General features: G+C 41.6%; 1 protein-coding gene across 6 annotated transcripts in view; it reads left to right on the top strand.

Moving 5' to 3' along the window:
• The window catches only part of setd5 (SET domain containing 5), a 40,272-nt gene extending 18,109 nt beyond the window's left edge, over window positions 1-22,163 (top strand). Inside the window, exons 2-25 of one of the 6 annotated variants that reach the window (XM_059328703.1) lie at window positions 475-748; window positions 3,116-3,218; window positions 3,645-3,877; window positions 5,086-5,144; window positions 5,251-5,438; window positions 5,638-5,676; window positions 5,762-6,064; window positions 7,390-7,538; window positions 7,686-7,803; window positions 7,954-8,063; window positions 8,342-8,573; window positions 8,763-8,846; window positions 9,017-9,178; window positions 9,292-9,669; window positions 10,039-10,299; window positions 11,692-11,809; window positions 12,078-12,307; window positions 12,980-13,036; window positions 13,164-13,649; window positions 14,029-14,121; window positions 17,349-17,608; window positions 17,886-18,004; window positions 19,029-19,102; window positions 19,574-22,163. In XM_059328703.1, coding sequence (XP_059184686.1) covers window positions 678-748; window positions 3,116-3,218; window positions 3,645-3,877; window positions 5,086-5,144; window positions 5,251-5,438; window positions 5,638-5,676; window positions 5,762-6,064; window positions 7,390-7,538; window positions 7,686-7,803; window positions 7,954-8,063; window positions 8,342-8,573; window positions 8,763-8,846; window positions 9,017-9,178; window positions 9,292-9,669; window positions 10,039-10,299; window positions 11,692-11,809; window positions 12,078-12,307; window positions 12,980-13,036; window positions 13,164-13,649; window positions 14,029-14,121; window positions 17,349-17,608; window positions 17,886-18,004; window positions 19,029-19,102; window positions 19,574-20,152 — 4,506 coding nt within the window. In that variant the 5' untranslated portion in view covers window positions 475-677 and the 3' untranslated portion in view covers window positions 20,153-22,163. Of the gene's footprint in view, window positions 1-474; window positions 749-3,115; window positions 3,219-3,614; window positions 3,878-5,085; window positions 5,145-5,250; window positions 5,439-5,637; window positions 5,677-5,761; window positions 6,065-7,389; window positions 7,539-7,685; window positions 7,804-7,953; window positions 8,064-8,341; window positions 8,574-8,762; window positions 8,847-9,016; window positions 9,179-9,291; window positions 9,670-10,038; window positions 10,300-11,691; window positions 11,810-12,077; window positions 12,308-12,979; window positions 13,037-13,163; window positions 13,650-14,028; window positions 14,122-17,348; window positions 17,609-17,885; window positions 18,005-19,028; window positions 19,103-19,573 lie in introns of all 6 variants that reach the window. The other 5 variants (XM_059328693.1, XM_059328711.1, XM_059328698.1 and 2 more) reach the window with 5 other exon arrangements.
• Window positions 22,164-27,482: the final 5,319 nt, after the last annotated feature.

Below are 27,482 nucleotides of genomic sequence, written 5' to 3'. Positions count from 1 at the left end.
AAAGTCATGAGTGGGATTAGGTTGCCAGTGTAACAGGCAGATATTTAGTTTTTTAACCAAAGCCTTTCAGACCTACATTTTTACATTTCATAGCAGGAAAAGCACAGGAGTTAGGGATGCACGATATGGATTTATTTAAACCCATAGCCCGTAGTTTATAATGACCTCATTTTTATGGTCGATACCTTTACAATAACCAATACATTTTTTGTATTTTAATTCATAATCTGTAATCTATGCACACCTGAAGGTCAGAAAGACTAACATGTATTGAGCAAAGATGGATGATTTAATATTCCATTACTTTGACATATCCAAATCTGACTGTGGCTAACTCAACAAAAAAAAAAAGATAATTTCTTTATTGGAATAAAAGTTAATATACTATACTATAACTCCCAATTATCGGCCAATCATTTTACCTCAAATTTCTTTTATTCCAAAAATATAAATTATGATACTCTCTCTCATCAGGTCCCCCATGACCGTGTGCCGTGGGCTACGGCTCGGCGGCGCCCCACCTCTGGAGTGGTCTGTTGCTGTAGTTGGGACCCTGTGATTCATCTCCTCCCCTCTCCTCCTCCCTCCCCCCCTCCCCCCATCCCATCCTGTCCCTTCCCTCCCCTCCCCCTCCTCCCCCTCTTCCCTTCCTCCCACGCGTCGCTGTGCTGGACGTCATGAGCATAGTAATCGCGCTGGGAGTCACCACACCTGAAACGTCTTACTCAGATATGGCTGCTGGATCAGAGTAAGTACTCACTACCAGCTGCATGGGACTCATATACCTGTGTCAACGACTTTCAGAACATTAGTACTGCAGCAGTCACATGAAATGATACAGTGGAGTTATGACGTCTTGACCAATCTGAGCTTTTCTTTTCTGTTGTTGCGGTAGTTGAACTGGCCTTCATGCATATTAGTAAATGTGAGTGTTGTAGGGCTAGCCAGTGTGTTAAAAGGTGATGCCAAAGGGTCCTGACCATATGTGGAGGCAATATCTGCTCAGTCTCTGGACCATACATACGTTCTGAATGTCATGTACAGCAGAAAACGATCTGTTTATTTACAAACTGGATTTCATATTTGTAGTTCTGCTTGTAAAAGCGTGTTAGCCACAACATACTTGCTGATATCTGTGGAGCGGGAACATTGTTCTAATAGAACAAGTGTCACAGATTGTAAACACACATCCTGGTTAACCTGTTCACCTACACAACCTGAATGGCTGCTTTAATGCAGTTGCTATGTTGATCCAAATAAACAACAGCAACAAACACTTACTGGAATAGCAAACAATTGTGAATGTTGAGGTTAAGAATAGAAATGTCATGTGACATGTTAAACATACCTGACCTTTGACCCACTCTGCGTAGATAGTTGTGCTTACAATTTTAGGAGCTTTATTCATGCCTGAATAATCGCTGTAGATAATATGTTTAGACTGGGGCTTTAGGAACAACCACTTGTGTTACTTGCCCTCATGAAGTCTGTTCTGTGATGTTGCCACAACTCCAGATCTTAGCAATCAGTTTGGTGGGGAAAATATATCATAACCAATAGCCAAAAGAAATCAAAGGTTGAAACTATGGAAATGAGTGGTGGGTATTTTCCTTTCCCTTTCCATTACAGGTTCTGTGTCAGTTACCTGCAGTGGTTTTGAGGTCGGTCCCAGGGGTATCCACCTAATTAGAAAATTGCAATAGCGAAACTGAATTTTCAACCTGTCCTTACATCATTATTACCTTAGTATAACTCTTTAGCCCAAAGCAATGCAATATTTCTATGCAAACGTTGCAGAACTCTCCTTACACGTCTCTAAATGTTTCCTTCCAATATCCAGTCAGCAGTTTTCTGTCTGCTGGAAAGACCTGAAGTGATGGGAAGTGAAGTCCACCAAAGACTAATCTTTACTGGGCAGAACTGAAGGAAATATAGGACATCAGTCAGACTGGGTGTACATGAACTCAGAACAGTCCAGAATGAAATAATTTACACGTATATTCCAAATGGATGTTGTCACAAATGTAATGAAAAATGAATGCAAACGTTTGCACATTCTTTATGCGTTACATTTGGTTGAATCAAGTACAAAGACAAGATCTCTAATGCTCAAGCTGGGAAACATTTGTTTTTTGTAAATATATACTCTCATTCTGATTTTGATGTATCTTGTTTAGGTTTTACACAGCATCCCAACTTTTATGAAACCAGTGTTGTAATACCGACTCCTATGTAGGGCGAGAAAACAAACAAAATGCCACAACTGGCATTTTGTTTTTCAGTGATTGCAGGTCATTCGCTCTATTACAATGTTCCACCCACTCAATATGGAGAGCAGAGAATCTTCAAGGCTGTCGCAACTTACAATCATTTAAAACTATCACTACCTGTTGTGTGTTATGTGATTACAACAGTCTACTGGGTGCAGTGTGTAACTGGCCTGCACAACTATTTCTCATGCCAAATAGTTGTTTATTATGCTAATACAGGTTTTCCTTATCTTGTAAACATTTCTACCCAGAGAGCAACATGCTCACCTAATTATCATCTCTGTAATTCTTTTTTTTCTGATTGATTATTGGCTGAGGAAATGTCTATAGACAGCATTAGCAAGAAAAGCTGTAATTCCCCTGCAGGTAAGCCTGAATACATGACTGAGGTGATGTCTCTCTCCACTCCACCCATTTACAGCCCCTTTTAGTTTCCTCCAAACGTCAGGAGGATTGATTCTATCACATGCCAAAATACACCGTACCTGCGTAGAAATACAAAATCCAGGGATTTAAATATAACATGTAATTTTGATTATTTTGACATTTAAGTTTTCCAGAATTTGAGGAAGGGGGGGAGGAGGCAAGGTTATGCACTGTCCGGCCAGACCTCAGCTAAAGGGCAAAAGGAGTTGCATAACATAATGGCGTCCCACATTCCATTTCCTAAATTGCTGTTCTCCCAGCCTGGAGAGCAACTTCAAAAGTTGTAGTGCCATCTAGTGACGTGCTGATGTATTATATTAAACAAAACAGAATAGGAGAAAGTATCTACTGTTCCATCCATATAAATTGTTTTATTTTTATTCCTCTTCTTTAGATTAATCCTTTTTGTTATTTTCCAGCCCTGAGTCAGTTGAAGCAAGCCCTGCCGTGAATGAAAAAAACTACAACAACCACAGTTGTGGGAGTGCACAGAGTCATGGGTATCGGGGACTACCATATGCTGTGAGTTCATACAGCTCTTTTTCTAATCATCAATTGTAATCATAGCATGTCTTATTATATGAAATTAGTATTAATCTCTACTACTAAAAGATGAGTTGGCTACAAGTATAAACATTTGAAAAGCTTTATAGTAACTCTGTTATCTATCCAATCTTTTCTTGTTTTCTAATCTTTTCAAGTTCTGTGTTTCAATAGAACAGTAAGAGTAAAACTAAAGATTGGTAGTGCTACTAGTTTGATCCAAGACATGAGTGTCTATCCTGTTTTTAGTCCTCTGCAACCACAAACTACTTCCGTTATTAACAGCTGTACTGTTTCACATACCTGTTTTTTGCCCTCATTTTCATTCGTCTCCATTTTCCGTTTCCCTTTTGCCTGAACACCCGTTGTTTGAAGATGCAACAGTCTTCCGTTGTGTGTTGTCAGGATCACAACTATGGCGCGCCCCCTCCCCCCACCCCACCTGCTTCCCCGCTCTCCCAAACCATCATTCCTCGCATGGATCTCAACGGCGTGGTACGCAGCTCCCGCTATCACGAAGCTATCGAGGACAACTCAGCCGACAGCGACAGCTCTTCAGAAGAGGACGGGGCTGTGGCCAGCTGGTGTCACTGCAGCCTGACGCCGGACGGCCTGCTCATCAAATGTGACAATTGCAGGTGAGAGATGCAAAACCTGTCCAGTTCTTCCAGATCCTCTGGATTTGGAGTGTGGAATGACCAGAGCTTCCAAACAGTCCTGGAAATGTATCATAAAGAATAGTCGAGACAAAGTTCTGCTTTGGAGAAAAGCAGTAAAGGCCTAGTTAATATTTTATGTTAAAATCCTGCTTTTTAACAGTGTACACTATGACATCAGGGCTCCATTTACAGCCAAGAGGTCTTTCGAATGACATGTCCTGCAATGGACTTGGTCCCAAGGACCCACTGTGTTGAAATTGTAGTGGCATCAAGATGATTCAATTTATTTTATTGAATACAAAACTTAATTTTGTTCAAGCAGAGTCAAAATTCTGTCTTTCACCAAAAGGCAGTGTAGAACCTGGTAATGTAATAAATTCCAGATAATGTAATAACCCAGATAATGTAATAAAAATCTGCACTTGAGTCCATTGAAAATGTAATAAAACCTGATAATGTAATAACTTCCCGATAATGTAATAAAGTGCATTTCCCAATAATGTAATACACTTTTTACCAATAATGTAATAAAGTATAACACCAAGCACCTTTAGATTTCAAGAAGCTGTTGAATGCATTCGTGTGTCATGGATACCTCGTTTGTGAAAAACGGGTCAAAAGTTTGACAACTTTGACCTGTTGGTGGCGCTAGAGCTCTTGAGCTAGAGTTGCCTACACAGTATCACCACTTGAACCCAAGTAATGGGTGGTCTGCTGTTAAATTATTACAATATTGGGGAATTATTACGTTATCAGGACTTGCAAAATGAAGGCTAACCTGATAATGTAATAACCTCCCATTAATGTTATACTTTATTACATTATTGGTAAAAAGTGTATTACATTATTGGGAAATGCACTTTATTACATTATCGGGAAGTAATTACATTATCAGGTTCTACAGGCAGCATATAATTTACATATCAATAAACCTCTATCCATTTGTCAGCAGTATAATAAAGTATCTTACTTTTTATTTCTAAAACTCAGCCTTCTCAAAAATGTTTGGTCATTTAAAAAAAATATCTGTTCACTTGTTAAGAACTAGTCATGTGCTTGGCCTTTTTGTTTGTTCAGCAAATTCGTTGTTACAATCTTTTCATTTACCACTGTCATGTGCTTTGTAACAATGATTTGACATGGCCAAGTTATGTCATGCTGACGTGTTGTTGCCTTTTCTGCTTCAGGGGACTCGACAGGAGGAAAGGAACAGACAGCCAACACAGAAAAACAGAAAATGTCTCAGGTACACTGTTCTTTGTGGGGTTTTTTTTGTTAATTAATTTCCCTAAAGTGGTTTGTAAAGTGCTATCTGATGCCTATACCCTTTGCTTTCTTTTTCTTTTTTGTAGCTGGAGAAAGCAGTGCCACTGAGAGTGGTGACGAAGAGGTTTCTCCCTCCACAATCTCTTACACCGCCACCCAGCATACGCCCACCAGCATCAAACTCACTGTCAATCGGGTCAAAAGGAGCAAATCCAAAAAGAGAAAGAAGAGCACAGAGAAGGCCCGTGGGACACCAAAGGGCAAGAAAGTCAAGGTCTGCAAACTGTTGCAAGCACAGTGGGTTAGGATGAAAGATTGAAGAAAATAATAAATGCTAAGGCAGAAGCCCAATAAGGCGATGTTATTTTCTGGTTACAAGCTTGACAGAGAATACATACATTTTGTTTTTGGTTGTAAAACAGGTATAGTTACATGTTTATGTATTAACAGTGGGTTCTTTTTCCTTTTTTCAGGCTTTCAGGGAGGGTTCAAGGAAGTCCATGAGGATGAAGGTATAGTCAAAGTTAACCTGATAATTATGTTAAATTTTGCTTCACTCAATGCTCTCAGCCTCATGCTTCCTTTTTTTCTGTAAAGAAAAACTCCAACTTGTGTTCTGTCCAGAACTCAACAACCGAGGCCAGCGTATTGGATGAGAACACAGCAGAGGGGTGGGAGAGCAGGATCCGCCAGTGGACGGACCAGTATGAAGAGGCTCTCGCCAACCAGTACAGTGCTGATGTGCAGACACTCCTGCAGCTTCACCGCGCTGCCACCACCCCCGACTCAAAGGAAGCACCTCCATCCAGTACACAGATCCACGCCTCAGTCGACGCCATGGACACCATCAACCGCACTGAGCTAGCCTGTAACAACACAGTGCTGGGCTCACAGATGCAGGTCAGCCCAGACCTGAACCAAACTCACATTGGGACAAAACAATATATTGATTCAACTTGTCTCTCAAATTGCGAGCATGTGCAACAAACATTAGCATTGCAAAAGGTGCTTTGTAATTAGCCAGTATCAGTTCAGCCCATAATAACACATTATATAAAGAATATTGCTGATAGGGTTGTCACAATACTAAAATTTTCAACTCGATACCGATACTCAGGAAAATATTCGATTTTCAATACCACAAGGATAAAAACAAAGACCCCAAAATTTAATGATATAAGAAAAATGCAACATGTAAAAATTAACAGAACCACAGGTTAAATATTTATAATAAAAACAGTTGTGCAAAAAGAAACTGCATCTATGATAACAAGCTTCAGGTCTGAGGTAGTGCAAAAAATAAATCAATAGAATAAACAATGACAATTAGAACAATATTTTCGGCTGTGTGTGTTGCTGTTTGGTACAATTAGGCATGCAATAAACCTGCAATGTCCTCTACTGTACAGCAAACTTTCCAAACTAAAACTAAGACCTACAGCCAAATTGATATTCACTCCTTGGAGTGCATGGAGACCAACAGCCGGGCAGAGAAGAGGCACATTTGGAGGCAATGGGGGTCTTCACAGTAGATGCAACATACCAGCTCCAGGGATAAGTCTGTCAGTCTATGTCTGAGTTGCTTTCGGTCAGCCAGGTCTCGAATATCACCATAACTCAGCTGTCCGTGCTGTGGTTCGTAATCTGCAGCCTGACATCCAGCCCGTTGATGAGAGCGGGCGCCTTTCTAAGTCTAGAGTGGATCATGGCTTGCCTGTCTGACTTTCTGCTTTCTTACACATTGCCATCTATGGCTCTTTTCTGCAGGGCTGTTGGTCTCTGTGCTCTTCACTGAGCAAGTAAACTCCATCAAAACTAACCATTGTCACAGTCTCCTAATCACAGAATCACTGTTCGTCTGCAACGTCAGATTTTTATTGTATTTTTTTTATAGCCTTAGTTTGAGGCATTAACCAAAGCTGCTAAGTGCTATACACAACGGTGTGGCTTCGTCTATTTCTTCTTTGGTCCTCTCTGAGGACAGACTGGATGCTACAGTAACTCACTACCGGCCCTGAAGGCACAAGTGGTATTACAAAGCAAAACGAGACAGGGCTAGCTGATTAGCATGCTAACCTCAGTAGATATCTCTTTAACACAATACAAGTCACTACTTCACACTCTGATGATAATATTAGGTCATTTTTAGAATGTTTTAAACAAAAATATATGGCAATATTTTACTTATCACACCATTTAATATTTTCCTTGTTTGTGATTTTTAGCTTCAACTGGGGCGTGTGACACGAGTGCAGAAACACAGGAAGATCCTCCGTGCAGCCAAGAACTTGGAACCAGACACGCTCATCATTGAATATCGGGGAAAGGTCATGCTCAAACAACAGTTTGAAGTGAACGGACACTTCTTCAAAAAGTAAGGCATCATGGTATTTCTGTTCTGGGCCGGTTCACTTCATACATTCAGTGTTCTGGTCCAAAACATTCACGAAAATTCAAGTGTTGTCTCTCCTGTCGTATCACCTGTGTACTGTCATTGATCCATGTCCTCATATTTTTCCAGACCCTACCCATTTGTGCTCTTCTACTCAAAGTTTAATGATGTAGAGATGTGTGTTGATGCAAGGACCTTTGGGAATGACGCCCGCTTCATCAGGAGGTCTTGTACCCCCAATGCTGAGGTCAGCCACCAGTTTGTTTTGTTGTTATTTTTACAATATCAATACCTACCACATGTTTCTTTTCTGTGTAGCTTTGAGTTTTGCCAGGTTGCTAACTTTGAATCCTTTTGTTAAATACTGTAACTTATGCAACTGTTCCCTTTTCTCCAGGTCAGACATATGATTGCTGAGGGCATGATCCATCTGTGTATATACGCCATCAGTCAAATCACAAAGGACGCTGAGGTCACCATTGGATTTGATTATGAGTTCAATAGCTGGTCAGTACTGCTCATCAACCCATACTCTGTTGTTTATAACTTTTCACCTGCCACTAGAAGCCACCTATCCATAAAAAGAAATGCAGGTTAAATGCAACCATATATGCAACATTCATATCAAGTACAAGTGTTAATGGTCCAAGTTCTTTATAGAAAAATATTGTAAATAATAATGCAACACCTATTGGTATCAGGTGGGCAGCAGGTGTCACTTTTCTTATGGTTTACATAAAAACTGTTGTTTTTTTGTCTTCTCCTCTCTCTTAATAAACCACCAGTAACTACAAAGTGGACTGTGCCTGCCATAAGGGCAATCAGAACTGCCCAGTGCAGAAGCACAACCAGAGCCCCAGGGAGAACCTGCTCAGTACCCCCTCCCTACCGCCTCCCTCCCCTCTGGTTGGTGCCGAGACCCGACGGAGAAAAGCCCGGAGGAGAGAGCTGGAGAGTAACCAGACCCTGGACCAGCACCAGGAGGCCAAAGAACTGCAGGGCACCAGTGATACAGAGGTGTGTGTCTTTGTCTGTCTGTGCGTACCCAGCTAAGGTTTGAATAAGATCAGTCTGAATCAAATAACATCAAGTATTGTGTGAAAAACTGCCAAACTGCAAATATCTATATTACCAAAATCTTGCATTTATTTCCAGCCGATGTATATGTTTTAGATGTTTCCTCATGTGCTGCCTGTCTCTCTTTAGGAGAGACTGTTGGATGAAATGAAGGTGGAGGAGGGAGAGGAAGGAGAGGTGGATGAAAACGGGGTCATCATCTCCAGTAAAAGAGTATGACATTTTAACTATTTTCCAATACCGCTGTTATATTAATTTGACATACTTTTTCTACATATTTTTCTCATGTAACAAATTCCAGCAGCCCATCAGTAATTCAATAGACAAAATGTTCCAGGTCATTCTCTGACACTGCCTGTGTAACTCTGTGTTTGTTCTTGTAGACATGTAACAGCTTGGAAAGGAGGCGCAGGAGAGGTGGAGGATCAGAGGTGAAGGAGGAGGGTGTGGAAAGTGAGGACGGGGCAGGAAACCCTGCTGGGAACACTTCCTCACCCCACAACACTGGAGTGGGGGTCAGCACACGGCGCACCACCTATGTCGTGGTCAGTGAGGGAAATCACTTGAATTCATCCGTAGTCAGTGTTTCGGTTTTAGTTATTTATTGATTAATTGATGTTGCATTGATTGATTTATTTTCTCCACAAATGTTCTTTAGGAAGCGCCATCTATTGAAGAAAAAACCTCATTACCCAGTCTGCCCGCCCCAGTTGCTCCCCCTAAGCCTGCACGACCTACCAAGCCTCGGCCCAAAAGTCGGATCTCTCGTTACCGGTCAAGTTCATCCCAGCGTGCGCGGCGGCAGCGCCAGGCCCTCGCCCAGCAGGCGGCAGCAGCTGCTGCAGCTGCAGCGATGGCAGCAATGCCGTCATCAGCTGATCCTGGTGCTTCTCTGGACGAGGAGGGTTCTCAGGGCCCATATGGGGCTGAACATGGCCACGGTGAGAGTGGCCTCGGGGGTCATTTCCTAGATGGAGATGGCAACGGTCTAAACTGCATAAACAGAGGCAACATGCGCTACCCCAAGACCAAGAAGGTTAGAAATTGCACTTGTTTCTTGTTCTATGATTGAGTCAAGCTTTCTTTTTTTTTTTTTCTTTTTTTTACATATTTTATTTATAAGTTTTCAGATTTATAAACATACATCACAACTACAAGGGAAACATAAAGAAATGGGAAAAACAAACAAACAAACAAAACAAAATGAGGCCAATTAACAAAACAAAAACATGCTTTTATAGGATTCAAAGCAATATAACACTACAATCGGTGCCAGCCACTGAATGGGTGTTTGTACACATATGCGGCAGCCTATAAACACATCTAATATGTATGAGTCAAGCTTTCTTAATCATATTTATTATTTTGTGTATTCCTAATCATGAATGTTTGTCTTTGTTCTCAGTACCTGGTGACAGAGTGGTTGAATGACAAAGTCCCTGGAGGAGAGAAAATCCACCAAGAGGTACCTGTTGAGCGCCCTCTACGGATAACCACTGACCCCACGGTGCTGGCCACCACCCTCAACATGCTGCCAGGCCTCTCTCACTCATCGCTCATCTGCACCACACCAAGACACTACGTCCGCTTCGGCTCCCCTTTCAACCCCGAGAGACGCCGCCCCCGCCCACTTCAAATGGACGGCACTTATGGCTGCTACAAGAAGGTATTTTAAAAAGATGGAGTACATAAATATACACAAATATATCAGAAATGTTGTCATCCCTAGTGAATTCACATTGAAGGTGCAGTATGCAATTCTCTAGAGCAGGGATGGGCAACTGGCCCGCATACGGCCCGCATCCTCACTTGAAGTGGCCCTCAGTACAACTACATGCATTTGAGCATGAAATCTTAAAAGTGCAGTGTAAAAATGCACAAAATTACTTCTTGCAATTAATGTTGGTCTGCTGTTCTTGCACTGAGAAAAAAAAATCACAGTAAGTGGTTATTTTTTATTTGCTTCAAACCTTTTGTTTTCCTATTTACTGTTAAACATGCATTTGAGCATGAAATATGTTAAGTTACTGCACTGTAAACATATTTAAAATTTCAGTTTCATCATATCTGGTTTAGTGCACGCTCCTATATGTGGCCCTGTGGTAGTGTCAATGAAAAATTATGGCCCCCTCCAGCATTTAAGTTGCCCATCCCTACTCTAGAGAGATAGTTGATGAAGCACATGACATGTAAGGCTCTTAATTCAAGCATATCGACACACTGTTAAAACAATCACCTAAGTCTTTTTTTGTCAAAATTAACATTAATGATACTTTGAAGTAACATTAATGCTCATGATACTTGTCATGTCATGTTTCTGACAGGCTTGTGTGACTCTTATGTAGACACCTTCAAAATAAAGTGTAACCATATCTTGCTTAAGTCACAAAGGCATGTTCAAAAATTCCCCAAGTCATTTATTTCTCTTAAGTTGCATAATTACCACACAGTGTTATTACTATGCCAATAGCCATCCTTTGTTACATCCTTTTTGAGTGAAATGACCAATAAATGTCACAAAAAACTTCACCGAACGTGTAACATATGTTTTCTGCAAAACTTGAAAAAATGAGTTAGGCGATTATTTTAACAGGGTGACGATATTGTGAATATGGTGAGGACTACTCCTACATTGTCCCTACTGTCCATGTATGTATTGAATCTTGCATACCTGTAGCAATTATTTATGGTGATGTGCACGACCAACACTTGAAACAGATGCAGGATACGCAAGGTAGCCACTAGCGAATTCACATACTGCACCTTTTAATGTTACAGGCCTGTCTGCAAGTCCTCAAACAATAAGTCAAAAGCAGAAATCTCCCTCTTGAATTTTTAAGTCTTGAAATGTTCTACAGCATGCTGTTCTTTTTGGTGACATAATGACGAGGCAGTTGTTGGTCTTAAACTGTGTTCTACCTGTTTATGAACACGTGTAACTTAGAATCACCTTGTTTAATTCTATCATCAAAACATATTTTGATTTTAATGAGATTGTGGTAATGTCTTCTAAACAAATGTTTCAGTTTCTGTTTTTTTTGCTGTTGTTCTGATGCAGAGATGGATAAAACAAGTGGAGGATGAGAGCTGTTCAGCCAGTGTGGAGGATGGTACAGAGTCCACCTCTTCCCAGCAAAGTACCAGTAGCAGATCCACTCCCAACCCCCTGTCCAGCGGTATGTACATCCCCACCTCCCTCTGGATCACTCTTTTGGTGTTGTATTTTCTAGAAAATCACTAAAGCGAGAAACGAGAATGAACTATGGATCAGAACTAAGCCACTGGGTGGTTTTATTACAAAAACCTGAAGGTTGCACTCCAGATATATTATTTTTTATTTTACTGTTGTTACTGTTGTGTCTAGTCATGTGTGTCTTCTTAATACTAGAAATGTATTTCCCCTGTTTATCCAATTCTCAATTCATTATTGTGTTAAAATCACAGAAGTGAACGCACCGTTTAAGAAGCGCCGATCCAAGTACATGCCAGAGACGACACCAGCACCCTCGGACCACCTGCTTCGGCCGCTCTCACCCATCACACCTCCGCTCCCAGAGGACTGCCTCCACCCGCCGCTCCACACCCCCTGTGGCTTCCTGCTCCCCAACGGCCTGGCCTACTCCCCCATGCCCTCACTGCCCGCCAGCCGCTGCAACACACCGCTACAGTTTGAAGTAAGGGCGCAACCACATAAACACATGGATCCACAAATGCATGTTTCTCACATATGGTGGTCCAGTTTTAGAGTGCATGAACACAATCAGCCTACGTTAGTGAAGCATTTGTTCTATGAAAGCCGCCCTAAATGAACATCTATTCTCCTGCTCAGTCTGGTTTTGTCTCTGTAGCAAGAGAAGTCATGCCAGGTGGTTTGGGTTTTTAACCAGAACTAACTTCAGACACGGACTTCAACACCATTACACATATATAAAACTTTATCAGCTCTTCATCTACCTGAGCAGACTGTTCAAATACCGTATTTCCTCAAATAGTAGTAGTTCTACTAATAAAAAAATCAGTTTGGGACCCGGCTAATAATAGGGGCAGGCTATTATTTGAAGTAGGCTTTTATTAAAAAAAGAAGCTCTGACCGGCACTTTTTAGAGTGTTTTACACAGCGTATTGTAGCACTTTGCGCACTTTGACATAACACCGGTAAGACACCCGGCTTATAAAAGAGGACGGCTTTTATTTACTAAAAATTGTTTTTACACCTGGTTACTAAATGAGGCCGGTCATTAATAGGGGCCCGGCTTTAAATTGAGGAAATACGGTATTAATAAATATTTCTAACACCATGTTTGTTTGAAACTATGAACTATGAAGACTGTTTCTTTTCCCTCTAGAACATATCATCCCCTGAAGCGTCTCCTGTTCACCGGCCCGAGTCCATCTCTCCTGAGGTATGTTTCATTGTCTCTGTCTCTGACTCCTAACTGCTGATGCAAATGGTTAAATTCTACTTACTGCTGACTTACTCCAATGTATCAATTCATTTTGTCTTCTCCTTCTGTCTTTGTCCACCTCCAGCCATGTCTTCAGACAGACTTTGACATCCCTCGGCCTCAGTTCCCTGACCTTTCCCTCCCCTCCAGCTTGGAGAGCCCTGTGGCTGTGACCTCAGATGACTTTTCTCTTCCTGGAGGCCCTTCAGGCCACGATTCCCAGGGCCCATCATCTGTAGGGACCAGTTCACTAAACCCAGTGTCCTGTCCTCCCTCGGACCTAACCTCCCAAACGAGGGAGCAGGCCTTCAGGACAGAATTCAACCTCATATACACCTGCTCACCCCTCAATGCAAACCTGGGGAACCCCGCGGCCACCGACCGCCACCTGTCCCAGTCAGAAGGTGGCTTTTCCCCAGCAGAGTCCTTCCACAGCTCCATCAGCGGGCAGGGGCTTCTGGGAGATGTGGGCTCTGGCTCCATGTCCCCCTATGGTGAGCCTCATTATGGGGGAGGCTACCCAGATAGTGGCACACCTCCTCACACCAGCAACCCACCACAAAAGAGGAAGGCAAGTTCTCCACATCTTTTTGATAAGAATGTGAAATATGTTTTTAATGGAGTAATTCTTTAGCATTTCATCTGTTCTTCTCGAGCACGAATGACTATGAGTGTGATATGTGCAAACTGAAAAGCCAAACCTCATTATGTGCTTTCCCCTGTTTACTTTGTCTTAAATATATCAATTGCTCCCTTGTGTCCAGTGGTCAAATCCAAAAGCAATGGGCATTTAAAAACTTATTTAACCATTTTATGTTTATATCTGAAATGATTTCGAATCTGTAGCTTGACCCTTCCCTCCCCCCTCCTCTCCCCCTGTCCTCTTCCTCCTCCTCGCTGCTCCTTGACACTTTTTGCCAAGTCTCTCTTCCACTTTTCTTCCAAGGCAGAGGGCCAACCAGCATACCATTAGTCTGCTGACAGGGAAGCCAGATTACCAGGCTATAGCTGTAAGAAGTGAATACAAGCCAGTACAAAATATGGTGAATATTCTCCCTACAACTACATCTTTAGAAGTGTGCATGTAAATATTGTTTCTTTGCATCTGCATACAACACCACCCCATGCTCCGACAGCTCCGCCCCTTCCCCTTCTCCAAACCCGCATTGAGTTATGACTCTATAGTTTTGAGCAGCGGTTTTGAGTTGTTATGCCATTTCAGGTTCATCCATTGCCTTCAACACAAGAGGCTGATGTTTCATGAATTGTCATGATGGTGTTGAGATGAAGCCCATCTCTCTTTGCTTCATCTCATCTCTCTTCCCAAACTGTGATCAATGGTCCATCCACCTCGCTATAAGCAATACTACATGCTATAGCAAAAAAACATGCAATATCACAAGGCACCATAGGAAAGGTCCCTGGCTCTGGGTAAATTAAGGAAGTTTTCCCATTAACATGATTCATCAGTCTTCACTCGGCAAATGTAATATTAAACTGAGCCAATGTGTTCATGCAACCTAATTGCACCGTTGGCCCAGAACTCATCACATGACGGACATCTCCGATATTCTGAGAGAAGATGTCTCCAAAAATATCTGATAGTAAAATACCTGCTGCAGTGTCCAGTATTAAGGAGTTAAAAATAAATGAGTGCTTCAGGTTCATGTTAAACAGTTAAAATAACAGATAAACATTGTTTTCAACTTAACTTTTATGTTCAGAATCTGTGAATAATCAAAAGTCAAATGAAGTCAGATTTAGAGTTATTGGCCCTCATTTATCAAACGAACGTACAACAGAAAGTGAGCGTAAAGTGGGCGTTCGATCATTTCTACACAAGTCTCGGCATTTATCAGTTTGAACGTGAGCGGAGGGTACGATCAGATCTCACTCTGCTCTCAGCTTGTGTACGCAGGTTTGAGTCAGCTTGAAGTCCCCACGTCTGAGTCAGAGAATTGATCTTAGACTATAGTATCGATGCCTGGAGCTGATAAAACTCTGTGGTGTTTTGTTTTTTAATGGTGACAAACCAAAGCATGTTAAGGCTACATCATTTATCATTAAAACGTCATTTAAAATAAATACAGCCTGCAACCGTGAAATTGTTTAAACAGAATACCAGCCGAGGATATTAAATGTTGTTGTCTTCTGCTGTTTACTGTTATTATTATTATTATTATTATTATTATTATTATCCTGTTGGACACCAGAGCATCAGTGTCTCCTTCACCAGCGGTTCTGCCCGAACAGAAACATTTCCAACCAGCGCTGCCACACGCTCCTCTGACTGGGACATAATTATTACTAAATGTAAAGAAGTGAATAATATCACTCCATTATAATAATAACAACAATATTTGGATATTATATATGCTATTAGGCTTTATATATCACAATGTAAAGAAGAAATATTCCAACCTCACCAGGAGTTTAATGGTCCACTTCTACTCTGCTGACAGCACCACTGATTTCCTTCCTTTTCACTTTTTATGCTGCCAATGCCGCTCTTCCTTTGGGATTAAAACTTAATTTAAAACATTGTTTACCTCCTGGCTGCAACCAAAAAGCTGTGAAAACTTTTAAGTCTGTGCTCCAAATATAAAATATTCACCCAACTTGTTTGAGTTTGTAACTATAAGTACTTTTATTTCATAAACCTCCGTCGCTGCGTATTTCTGTAAAACGTCTATTTCCTCCTGCTGTTATTTGCAACGGTTCACTTGCTAATAAAGTTGACTTTAGAGGGAAAAAATCCTCCTTTTGGCCGTAATGTGGTAAACTCTGGAGGCGAGCCTTCTGAATCAGGTATATATTAGGGCGTGGTATTTTAATTATGCTTGTTTCGAGCCGCCACATTTATCAACAGCTGATCATTCTCACGCTGTGATTGGAGAGATACGAACGTTTGATAAATCACACGTGAACCCTGATGTAAGACGAAATATACACTCAGATCTGCACTGGTTTCTGCGCTCGTTTGATAAGTGAGGGCCATTATTTTTATTTTTGTTGAATTAAAGTAATTCATGACTGGAGTTTAGCCAGAATCATTTGACCCATCTTTGCAACAAATAAAATAATTGCTGAGATCTTGAGATGTGGCAACATCGCTGAAAATGGGCACTGGACACATAATCAGTCTGATGATCAGACCTTTACCAGCCAGGTGATCTAAGCCACTTTATTTGAGTAAAGCTGAACATAAGCACATCTGAAATGGTGCCAATAACCCTGTATTGCACAGCTGTACAGTAATTCAGCCTATAAACTGTGCTGAATGTTATAACAGGCAATTCCCTTTTCCCTCTTCAAAATAAAATACATTTCTTGTTAATAATCACAATTTTATCCAGACCAGTGGAACTAACCGTAGTTTTACTGGACAGGCAAGCAATCAGAAGCAGTTATGATGCAAATATAGTTTTTTATTTTACTTGATGTGTATGGTGGCCGGCACTACCAAGCTTTAGAAACCCATAAGTAGTGTATTTTATATCTGAGGCATGTGATGGGTACTTAAAAAACACTGGCAATTCTAGCAGGACACCCAGGAATGTGTCCACTGGAGACATCATTGATATCTGGTGCTGGGTGGTGACTTCCACTCCTTCTGCAATTTCTCCTGTCTGTAAAATGATTCATTAATATTATGTTATTATAAGATCCATCAATATCCATATCTGACTGTGCGATCATCATCCTACTCCCCTGCCTCTTTCATATACCCCCTCTGTCCTACAAGCCTTTTCTGTGTCATGATGACATTAAGCTGGGATGAGTGCTCTCATTCTCATTGTTAATAGTGAAGGTGCGTGTGTGTGTGTGTGTGTGTGTGTGTCTGTGTAGTTGTTGTTTCAGCGTGGTTGCATCATGGCGTGGTGCATTTAAAGTTGCCTGCTCTATCGTCAAAGCTTTATGTGACTAACAGTGCATTGAGAACACACAGTGATCTACACTACGAGCCTCTCATGTCTTCAAGTGTGTTTATGGAATGGAACAAAAATTGACATGCATACAGTGTCATTTTATTTCCATGGTGATTACGGTGGGTTTTTCTTTTTGTCATATTGAATCTGTGTGAATAGTGTTTCCAGGTGAGTCCTCTCTGGTGTGGTGCATGTGGTCCCGCCCATCAGTGCAGTTTTGGTGAATGATGTAATTGAGTCAGCGGCCCAGCATCAGTGTGAATGACATGACGCTGTATGTTCAACCTGCACATCAGACCCCCAGGTGTTTAACAGCGCCTCTGTTCCCTTTGCTGCCTCAGGTGTCTTTGCTGGAGTACAGAAAGAGGAAGCAGGGTAGCGGTCGCGACTCAGAGCCAACTGGTAGCAGCTCCTCTCTGGGCAGCACCCCAACCCGCTCTGGCTCCCAGTACAGCCAGGACTCCCACCATCCCCACTGCAATCAGCAGATGCAGCCCCCGGCGTCCCCACACAGCTGCTTCTCTTCCGCAGCACACACCTCCTCCATCCCACAGATAGAGGAGGTCAGTCCTCCAGACCGCCAGGACAACAACAACCAGTGGTGAGAAGCCCAGGAGCAAGGCTCACTGAAGTCAAGATATCTCTCAGTACATGTTGCATCACCTAGAACAGGGGTCTGCAACCTTTACTAACTAAAGAGCATTGGCTCTAATTGGCTCTTTTGGTAGTAAAGGTTGCCGACTCCTGGTTAAAGTGTCCGCTATGTTTAGTATGTTCACTGTTTTACCTTGCTGGTAAAGTTGATGCAAAAAGTCATGCTTTTAAAGCTGTGTGATAGCGTTTCGGCAGATAACCTTTGGGTTTGTGTTGTTCTAAAGGATGGTCCCCACCACTGTTGAACGTCTAAGGGAAGGTCAGGTTCTGGAGCGCGTGCTAAGAAGCATCAAGATGGAGCGGGTTTACAAGCGGAGTGATGGCTCGACAGAGAAGGAATCTGGTACGATGACATTAATATCTTCAGGGTAGGGGGTTGGGGTGGCACGTGGCGGGTTTAATAAGTAAGCTAAACATTAGGACATTTGAAAGACAGTGTCAGGGTTCTTCTTTTCACAAGACCCAAAGTCAAAGAATAAAGGTTCTTAGAAGTGTGTCTTGCAACAACTCTGTATAAAACAACAGAAGAGTAATAATGGGTAGTTTTTGAATGATAAACAATATCATACAATAAGACTACAACATTCAGAACTGTTTAATTCTTCATGCTTACTACTACCGTATTTCCTCAATTTAAAGCCAGGCCCCTATTAATGACCGGCCTCATTTAGTAACCGGGTGTAAAAACAGTTTCTAGTAAATAAAAGCCGGCCTCTTTTATAAGCCGGGTGTCTTACCAGTGTTATGTCAAAGTCTGTTCCCCCGTCGATATGTGTCCCCCTTACCTTAACCTGCACCAACCTGACCCCTGACCCCAACCAGTCCTCCTTTAAGTTGTTAACATGAGCCCAAGTTTACCTTAACCCCAAACAGTTCTCTCTACAAGGCCTAACCTTAAACTGAAATCCTAACTCCAACCGTGGAAGTGATGCTACAGAGAACACCGTTCAGGAAACATCATTTGACGGTAACAGATTTCAACACAACACCTGTATTTTGAAGTTTGGCCACACGAGTTAGTGCTGTAGGTAAATATGGTTGTTTCTCCCGCTGTCCTAGTCATTCTCTGTAAAGTCCAGCCGTTTACGCACGTTCTACTGGGCTTTTTAGTAGTTAAGACATTTTAAATCCTGCTTAAAATGAACATTCAGCGTGCTGTTCATTGTTTGTTTACATCCGAGTACTTCCAATATGGCTGACATCCGGCTAACTGGCTACAATGCGCTGTGTAAAACACTCTTTTATTAATAGAAGCCCCGGCTACTATTTGAGGAAATACGGTATATATATATATATATATAGAAACCAATGTGGGGGAAACAGTGTTTTTCCAGTGCTGGAGCTGATTGTCTTCTTGCTGTTTTCAGATGCAGAGCGATATGAGATGCAGGCAGCGTCTATGGCTTCTCCCATGAAGAGTCCCCCTGTGTACTCACACCAGGTAGCCTGTCCAAATCATTTGTAAAACTTGTTCTCCAACCATCAGGATCCAGACCATTTGTTTTCTACAATATTCGTACACAAACTGCCTGATTACCGTTTGCCTTGTAAGGTGTTGTTTTCTGTGTTGTTATTTGTAGTAACAGCATCTATGATAACATTACAGTTGCTTTGCAATGATCATATCCTTAGTGCACATTGGCAGCAATTTCATTCAGATTTCATATGTTCCCATATATCCAGGCTGATGCTGAAATTTTAAATCCTATTGAATGCATCTTAATTTTCACTATAATTTTTGTTAGTTTTCTAACCACATAATACAGATTCAGTTAGTTATCGCTTTTTTAAAAATATATTTTTTTTTTATTTCAGTTAACGAAAATGTTTTTTTCAATTCTAGTTTTCGTTAACTATAATAACCTTGCAATGCAGTAAGTGTGTGTCTCTCTCTGTGTGTGTGTGTGTCCAGTCATCAGAGTGCCACCGGCAGGCCGACAGCCCCTCCTTCCTCCAACAAACTTCCAACTCTCCATTCCGAGGATCCTACAGTCCGTCATCAGGCCAGAGCTTCTACCCACGCCTTCCCACCTCTCAACCTGGAGTGTCCCAGGACCATCCTCCATCCTCCTTCCCCAGTCGCACCCCCGACCCCACCCCCACCTCCTCCTCTGACTCCCGGCCGCCAGCAGGCTCTCTCCACCAGCAGAGTGGCAGCAGTAACGTGGACGGAGGCCCCGCCTACGGCAGCAGCCACTTAAAAGCGAGCCTTTTGAATAGCAGCGGCCTGGTGGGGACTCCCACCCCAGGACCCAGGGCCCACGGGCAGACTAAGGTAGACTCGGGTGCCCATGCCTCCAGGGGGAGTCAACAACCGGTGTCTCGCAGCCTAAAGTCAGGCAGCCCAGGCCAGGCGGCGCTGCAGACTGGTTCTAGGCTGCTGTCGGCCACCGGATCGACACACTACCAACAACGAGGGACGAGCCTTAGTCAGTTCCAGCACTCCCCTCTTCAGGGACCCGGAGTAAGGACACAGTCAGGAAGCTTTTAGGACCTTGTTCAAGTGTGTGTGTGTGTGTGTATGTGTGAGTGTGTGCGCGTGAGTGTATATGAAGCTACGTACCTCCTCAACCCCCAAAGCTGCAATGAAATGGGGCTCAGGGAGTTTGGGGAGGGAAAATGTACAGACCTTAGAGGAGCAAGGACTTCTTTATGGATTTCTCCTTTTCTTATTTTCTGTCTTTTCTTTATTTTCAGAAAAAAACTAAAACAAATGACCACATTCTGCACAAAGCTATCATTGACTTTGGACTTCATTACGGAATCAGTGGAAAAATCGATTTGGATGACACATTCTGGAGAAAAAAAAAACAAAACATGAAATCACATGTAACTTGAAATTGTCCCCAGTGTTTCCTCATGTGCCGGACTGTGCAAACAGGCTCTATAATGTCGGAGAGTAAAAACTTCCACACAAATGTCTGTACAATGTTCTAAAAAGCTGTACCTGTCGCCATGGTACCCACGTTGGAAAAATGCTGAGATGCATATGTAACTGAAAGCAAAAGTTGTTTTATTTTATTATTTTTTTTGTCGAAGTTACTTTTTGATTTGGCGAGTGGCCGAGTCTGTGCTGCAGTAAAGACGTGTTTGATGTGGAAAGGGGGTAAATGACAACATGTTGATCATCCGTTCTAAAGATGCATTAGAGAGGCAGGGGGGGGGGGGGGGGTTCTCCCTGGATAGGATCATTCCATATGATTGTTCTCTCACCAAACATGAAAACAGCCCTTTCTCTCTCTCTCGAGGTTTTCCGTTGTTTCCAATGTCCTGTTTTGTTTTGTTTTTTATTTTTTGGTTCTCTTCTGTTCTCTCATCCCCACTGGACTGTTTGGATTTCACATTAGGACTACTTTGCTGTAGACCTCTGATATTGTACTTGAGACATACAGGTCTTATGATTCATGGTGCTGCATTCTTGTTTTTTCCCAATAAATTTGAAATCCAGTTATGTTCCCCACATACGGCTGCATTCATCTTGTCATTATATCAGTTTAAATCAGTTTTACTTTCCTCCAAATTCATATTTATCATATTATAGTGATGGGATGCAGGGACAAAATGCGAGGAGAATAATCCAAGTTTAGTTCTAAGCTCAGATGTTGGGTTTGGCTGTTTGTGTCCTGCAGAATTTCTTTTAGAAAATATATATATATGTATGTTTTTCTGACCAATCCTTGCATTCCGTGCGACACCGAGGAAAACCAGGGAAGAGATCTCTGAGGATTGTTTATAAAACCTAGGTTAAAAAAAGCTGCTATGTTCTCCTGTGAGAGTTGCTTCCCTTTCGACAGAATGCTGAATTTGTTTTCCCTTTTAACTCTGATCCTCACAAACTGACTTGTAAGAAAGAGACGGTTCTCCTGACCGCTGCAGTGGGACCTCAAAGCGACGTTAAGCTGACAGCTGGGCGACAGCAGGAGTCGCCCTCTCCTCCATCTGAGACTTTGTTTTTGGACAGCCTTTGTGTGGAAGACTTCAAGGACCGAGGGCCCAGTCTTTAGACTGGACCCCACCAACCACTACATCCACTGCCCCTCCCCCCAGTCCACCAACACACAGAAGGGTACTCATGTTACATGAATGTTTGACAGATTGAAAAAATAAAGTTGTAACCCAAAATTAACCAGCACCTTAAAATGAAAGAAATAAAGCCTAAAAGACACAATAGGACAATATGTATGATTATGTGTACTTGTATAGAAAGAAATGTGATATAGACTTGTATGGAGAAAATATAGTACACTGAATTTATCGCATGATATTTGTTTTTAGGGTCTGCGTGACCAACTTGTCAGATGGTTGGAAGCTAATCATTGGGTCTGTTCCTGCAACAACCAGACGCTGCATTCTCTCTTTGTTTTGTAAAGATTATTCTGTTGGCTTTGTTTTATTTTTACACAGATCATAGTAGTAACTATTTCAATTGTTCCCCTCCAAAAGGTTTAAAAAGCAAGAGATGTAATGCATTTTGATAATAAAATAATCATGATGGTAATGTATTTTGAAAACTGCCATTGTGATTTGTCATTAGAGGGACTCACTTGTATGTTTTGCACACGTCACAGCAGTCCACAGAAAATAGTATTTCATTTTGGTTAAATTCCCATTTTACAGTGACTTCTGGGCTGTTTGATTGGTGCTTTATTCATTTTACAGGATTTATTACAGGGCGATGTCCGCAGTGAAACATCACGCTGGGTGACGTCACCTGGGAATCATCAAAACTGATCAAATCATATGAGCACAAAAAGCTGTATCCACTATTATGAATTAATTGGTCCATCATCTTGACAATCACTTAGCCAGAAATGAATGCAGAAATAAGTGCATTAGAAGAAATTAGTTTGAATGAATTCTCTTTCACTTTGGATTTGCCCAAGATTGATTTTGGGAAAAAGTGACAGTCCTTAGTGTGCACCAAGGTTATAATAGTTTAAAGAGTGTGTTTGCTAGTTTTAATTAGTTTTTATTTTTGGAAAATGCTTAGTTTTGGTTTAGTTTTTATTAGTTTTAGTTTTTTTGTAATGGAGTACTTGTTGGGTGCCAGATTCAATAAGGTCACAATAAATGTTGCCTTTATTTGTTTCCTATATTTATCCTTTGTCTGATCCATCTCAGCCCCAATAAGTTTATTAAGTCATAAAACCAGATAGATGAAATAGATTTCATATCAACCAAAAAGGTTTACGTATGAAAAAAGTTGACAAAGACGAAAACGAAGGACATTTCCACTATAATTTTAGTTTTAGTTAGTTTTGTAACCACACAATACAGTTTCAGTTGGTTATCGTTTTTGAAAAAAATCTTTTATTTTTATTTCAGTTAACGAAAATGTTTTTTCAATTCTAGTTTTCGTTATTTCGTTAGTTTTCCTAAACTATAATAACCTTGATGTGCACCTTCAGTTGCCCTCTCAATATCAATCAGTGCACTGTTTATAAATTAGATTGGTGACTTTTAAGCACTGCATAATATATTTAAAACCGGTAACAGTTCAGTGAAATTTGGTGTACAAAATAAAGGTGAAATGAAATGTTTTTATAGGTCCAGAGTATAAGAACAAAAACAAAATCCTCCTTCAAGTGTCCAAGTGTGGCAGCCGAAGAGACCACAGGTTTAGTCATCAGTTGTTGGAGTGGATCAACATCCAGGATTTTTAAACAAAACAAATTTCCTAATTTGAGAATATGATATACAGAGCAATGTGAGCTTCATTTTTGTCGAACCTGTCCTCATAATGCTGGGCTTACACCAAACTATTTTCCCAGTCCCAGACTAAAAACTAAAAGTCTTTAGTAGATCTAGGAGTTTTACTGGAGTCACAGCGCTCCCCTCATCTCCATGGTTAGTTTAAGGTAGTAATCTGCTCTGTTTCATATCAGTCTTTTCCTAGTCTTGGTTTGGATCATATCAAACGTGTTTTTCACGTGGTCGTGGAACGTGGTCTTCATGATAGTTGTACCTGGGGGTCCAGCCAATTGGAAAGCGGACGCAGCACATAAGACCAAGAATAAAATTTAGGGACAGCAAGACCCCCATGCTGTTTATTGTGCTGAAGAGTAGTTAGCTTGATGTATGGACGTCTCCCATCCCAGATAAATTTCGATATTATATCATGCATCTTCTCCCAGTAGCCTTTAAGCAGGGGAAGGGGTATCATATTAGAATAAATATCTCTCTAGGAAGGACGTCCATCTTGATTATGGACACACGCGTTTGTAAGGAGTTTGGGAGCCGCGTCCACCTCTCCTAGTCCGCCTCCACCCATTTCATAACACCCTGGAAATTTTGGGAGTGTGTCTATGTTCCCCGCATCCTATGTCCCCCCTATTTGTATGAGACCGGGGAACATATCCCCGCTTTTCCCAAAAAGGGTCCTATGTTCCCCGGTCTGTTACTTTTTCCACCATTACTGCCAAATTCCATGGCAAATAGGCCAAACCCTAATCTAGCCCTATTTTTTTTTAAACAAAGCCAAAAAATGAACTGCAAAGTAACCAGAAAGTAGCTGCTGTGCAAATGTAAGTTTTGGGCTGCTTGAGCTAAGGTGGGCCATGTGACGGTAGGCCTGCTGGCCATGCTGAGAGTCTACCGTAAAGATTGATAGATTGGGATTGAAAATAGGACCCTTTTCACAAAAAGGGTCCTATGTTCGCCGATATGTATTGCTAGGAACAAAGGACCCTTTTGGGGAAAAACGGAGCGGGGAACATAGGGATGACCCCGGAATTTTTGCTGGAGATGGAGACCAAGATGGGGAAAACAACCTCCCAACCGCTGGTATGTGTGTTGGCAATGTGGAAGTGTTGAGAGATGAGTTAAGGGGCATCAGAGAAGACTTAATTTTATACCCGAAGAGAGAGTGCTAAACTCCTCAAACACCTCCAACACTATTGGAATACACACTGGCGCATTATTTATGTATAACAGAATGTCATCCACAAATAATGATATATGATGTGAAGTGTTACAAAAGGATATGGGCGAGAGAGAAGGGTGCTGACTAATTGTTCAAGGGAGAGAGTGAACAAAAGAGGGGACAGAGGGCAGCCTTGACGGGAGCCTCTTGATACTGAGAAGGGGGAGGAAAAAAATGTTCCCGAATAGACCATAGCTGAAGGATTAGATAAGAGTGCCATAATCATCAAAATATGGTTAGTACCAAGACCAAAAGCTTCCAAAACCAGCCAGAGATAGTTCCATTTGAGTCTATCGAAGGCTTTTTCGGCATCCAATGATAGATCAGCACAAGTCTACGCAAGTTTTCAGCTGCGTGTTGCATTTATTTAAACCCACTCTGGCCGTGATGTACTTATTTAGTCATCAGTGTCTCAATCCGTAAAGCCAGTACTTAAACATGTATTTTTATTTCTGAATTCAAAAGTGACAAAGGTCTGTAATGGCCACAAAGGGAGAGATCCCTGAGTCCCTTGTTCCTGTTTCTTTAGGGTTCCAGCTTCAGTCCTGTTATTGTCCACTAGAGAGAAGCATTGAGCTACAGCTGAATAATGAATGGATGAGAGGATGTGACTATGTTTCTCAGCATTTGAAAGGTCCACTGTTGTTGAGATGATTCTCTCACTCTTAATTAATGCGAAAGTGACAAAAATACATGGATGTACTGCAGTTTTCCCTTCACACTATAAAAATTCATTAAAGACAAAGCAGTTGGCTATCAGAGACTGTTGGTCTTCAAAACCACATCACTAGATGTAATATTTAATCTTACTTTTTGATTTATATTGTTGATTTTTATACATGTATTCATAAATTGATAACTGTATTGTTAGTTGAAGTTAGGCTTGTTAACAATATACAGCACAATCAATTTATTTTATTGTGGTTATTTATGTCTGTCCTCAGAATCAGCAAAGATAAGATGCTTTTCACTGTCTTAAAATCATTTCCAAGCTATTCGTCATCTCCCTGAGCAGGTAAAGACAGCAAAAATATGTTGGTATGAATATGAGTGTTACCAACACAAACAACACTATACCCCGGCTTCTGTCAGGGTCACAACGCTGACTATTTTGAAGCAGATGTCTCTTAGTACCTCACAGACCTGAATGAGTTCCAGAAAGTCTGTGGAAAAACACATTTCCAGTGTGAGGTCTTCCCTCTATGTTTGCCTCGTCCTGCAGGCACACAGACACTAATTGAAGTGTGTGAGTGGACAGGTATGCTGGAGAGAAGCAGCACTAGCGGCTGCACTCACAACATGTTGTCTGACTGGAGGAGGATGCAGACAGCAGATGGCTGGTCTGAGGCCTGTCAGCATGTGGAAGTCTTCATTCTCTCTGCTCCAAATGGCCTTTATACACTGTCTACCAGCACGGCTCTGACACAGCCAGCAGCCCACAAAGACAGGCAGTCAAATTCAATTCAAAATTAAAATTCAAAATTACTTTATTTATCCCAACGGGGAAATTCCGTTAGTTTGTTTGCTCTTGAAGAATAAGGCTATGTTTACATGATGACGGTCTGAACAGAAGACACAAAAGTGGCGTCGCGTCTTCACTTTTTATTCAGCATTTAGACGAGCGTTTTCGGGAGGAAATCTGCTGCATACGGTGATGCTAAAGTGTGTGAATTGGATTGGGTATGCATGCCAGGCGGCATCACTTAAAGCCATAAGAGAATCTTTGGGCATGTGGAAGTTTTCCCGCCACGCATTTTCATCAGCTACTCCTTCCACAAAGTTCTCCACCATCCACTAGATCTCCCAGGTCTCGTCCAAAGCCGTCTGGCTCGCCTCCCACCAATTGGTGCATCCAAAATGTGATAGAGGTAATTCCAGATCCTTCTCTGTTCACTAATACTATCTGTACATATCCTGTACATTTGGTGGAAAGACTCCTGTAAGTTTATTAGAGCTGCCAGAGCAGCTTGAAGGTCCGACTCATGGAAATAATCCCACATGTTTCTTTATTTCCCTCTACTGGAGCATGTATGTGATGTAAACGTGTATGTGACGTGAGCGGATCTGAGCAGAGTTTTGCGTCTTGGCAATGTGGACGGACACGCTACGGTGGAGCGGATTAAAGTTCAAGGTCCACTCTGGAGGGAGGTTTCAGATTTTCACCGTCTAAACGAAAGGCACTTCCGATAAAATATTTTGTAGTTTTTCCCGCAAGCTTTTGTATCTCTCCATCCTGCAACGGAGAGATTTGTAAAGTAGTCAAATTAAAAAACATAGGGGAATTCACAAAGAATGGAGAGCACCATGAATTGCACATTGCGCGCCATGAATGCAATTTGTCTCCTTATTACAGACAACTGCAATTATCCAAGTGGCAGAGTATAAATGTGCTACAGGTTAAAGTGTGGGTTGTGAGGGGTTAAGGCCTGAATAACTCCTAATCTGACGTGTACTTGGGCTGAGCTTGTGTTGTTTCTTTTTTTAAAGATCGGACTCAACGTGTGTTTGGTTCAGAGATTAGAGAGACACAACAGCAGTTCTCCATTGATTATCTAAATCAGAACAGCCGATTGGTCAGGACCTAATATTATTTAATGTTCTGTGTTCTTCTACACATCCAAAAGATAACACACACACACACACACACACACACACACACAGTCCACTTTCATAGCATATGTGTCAGCTGTGGACATCATCTGTCATTGAATGCAAACATAAAGAGTTGACCTTATACTCGTCCTTCGAAATGTGCTTCATTTACCACCAGCTCTGCATGTGACTGTTAACGCTGGTGTTTGTGGTGCTGTGAATTGGACTTTTTCATTTAAAAATTTGCAAATAGAACCGGAGCACCGAGACTCAATATGCTTGGCATTGCAGTTAGGGGTGTGATTTA

The sequence above is a fragment of the Centropristis striata genome, chromosome 3, assembly GCF_030273125.1.
Source record: "Centropristis striata isolate RG_2023a ecotype Rhode Island chromosome 3, C.striata_1.0, whole genome shotgun sequence".
NCBI classification, from domain to species: Eukaryota; Metazoa; Chordata; class Actinopteri; order Perciformes; family Serranidae; genus Centropristis; species Centropristis striata.
Note: the sequence above shows the minus strand (reverse complement) of the source record. Positions and strands in the feature narration are given on the sequence as shown.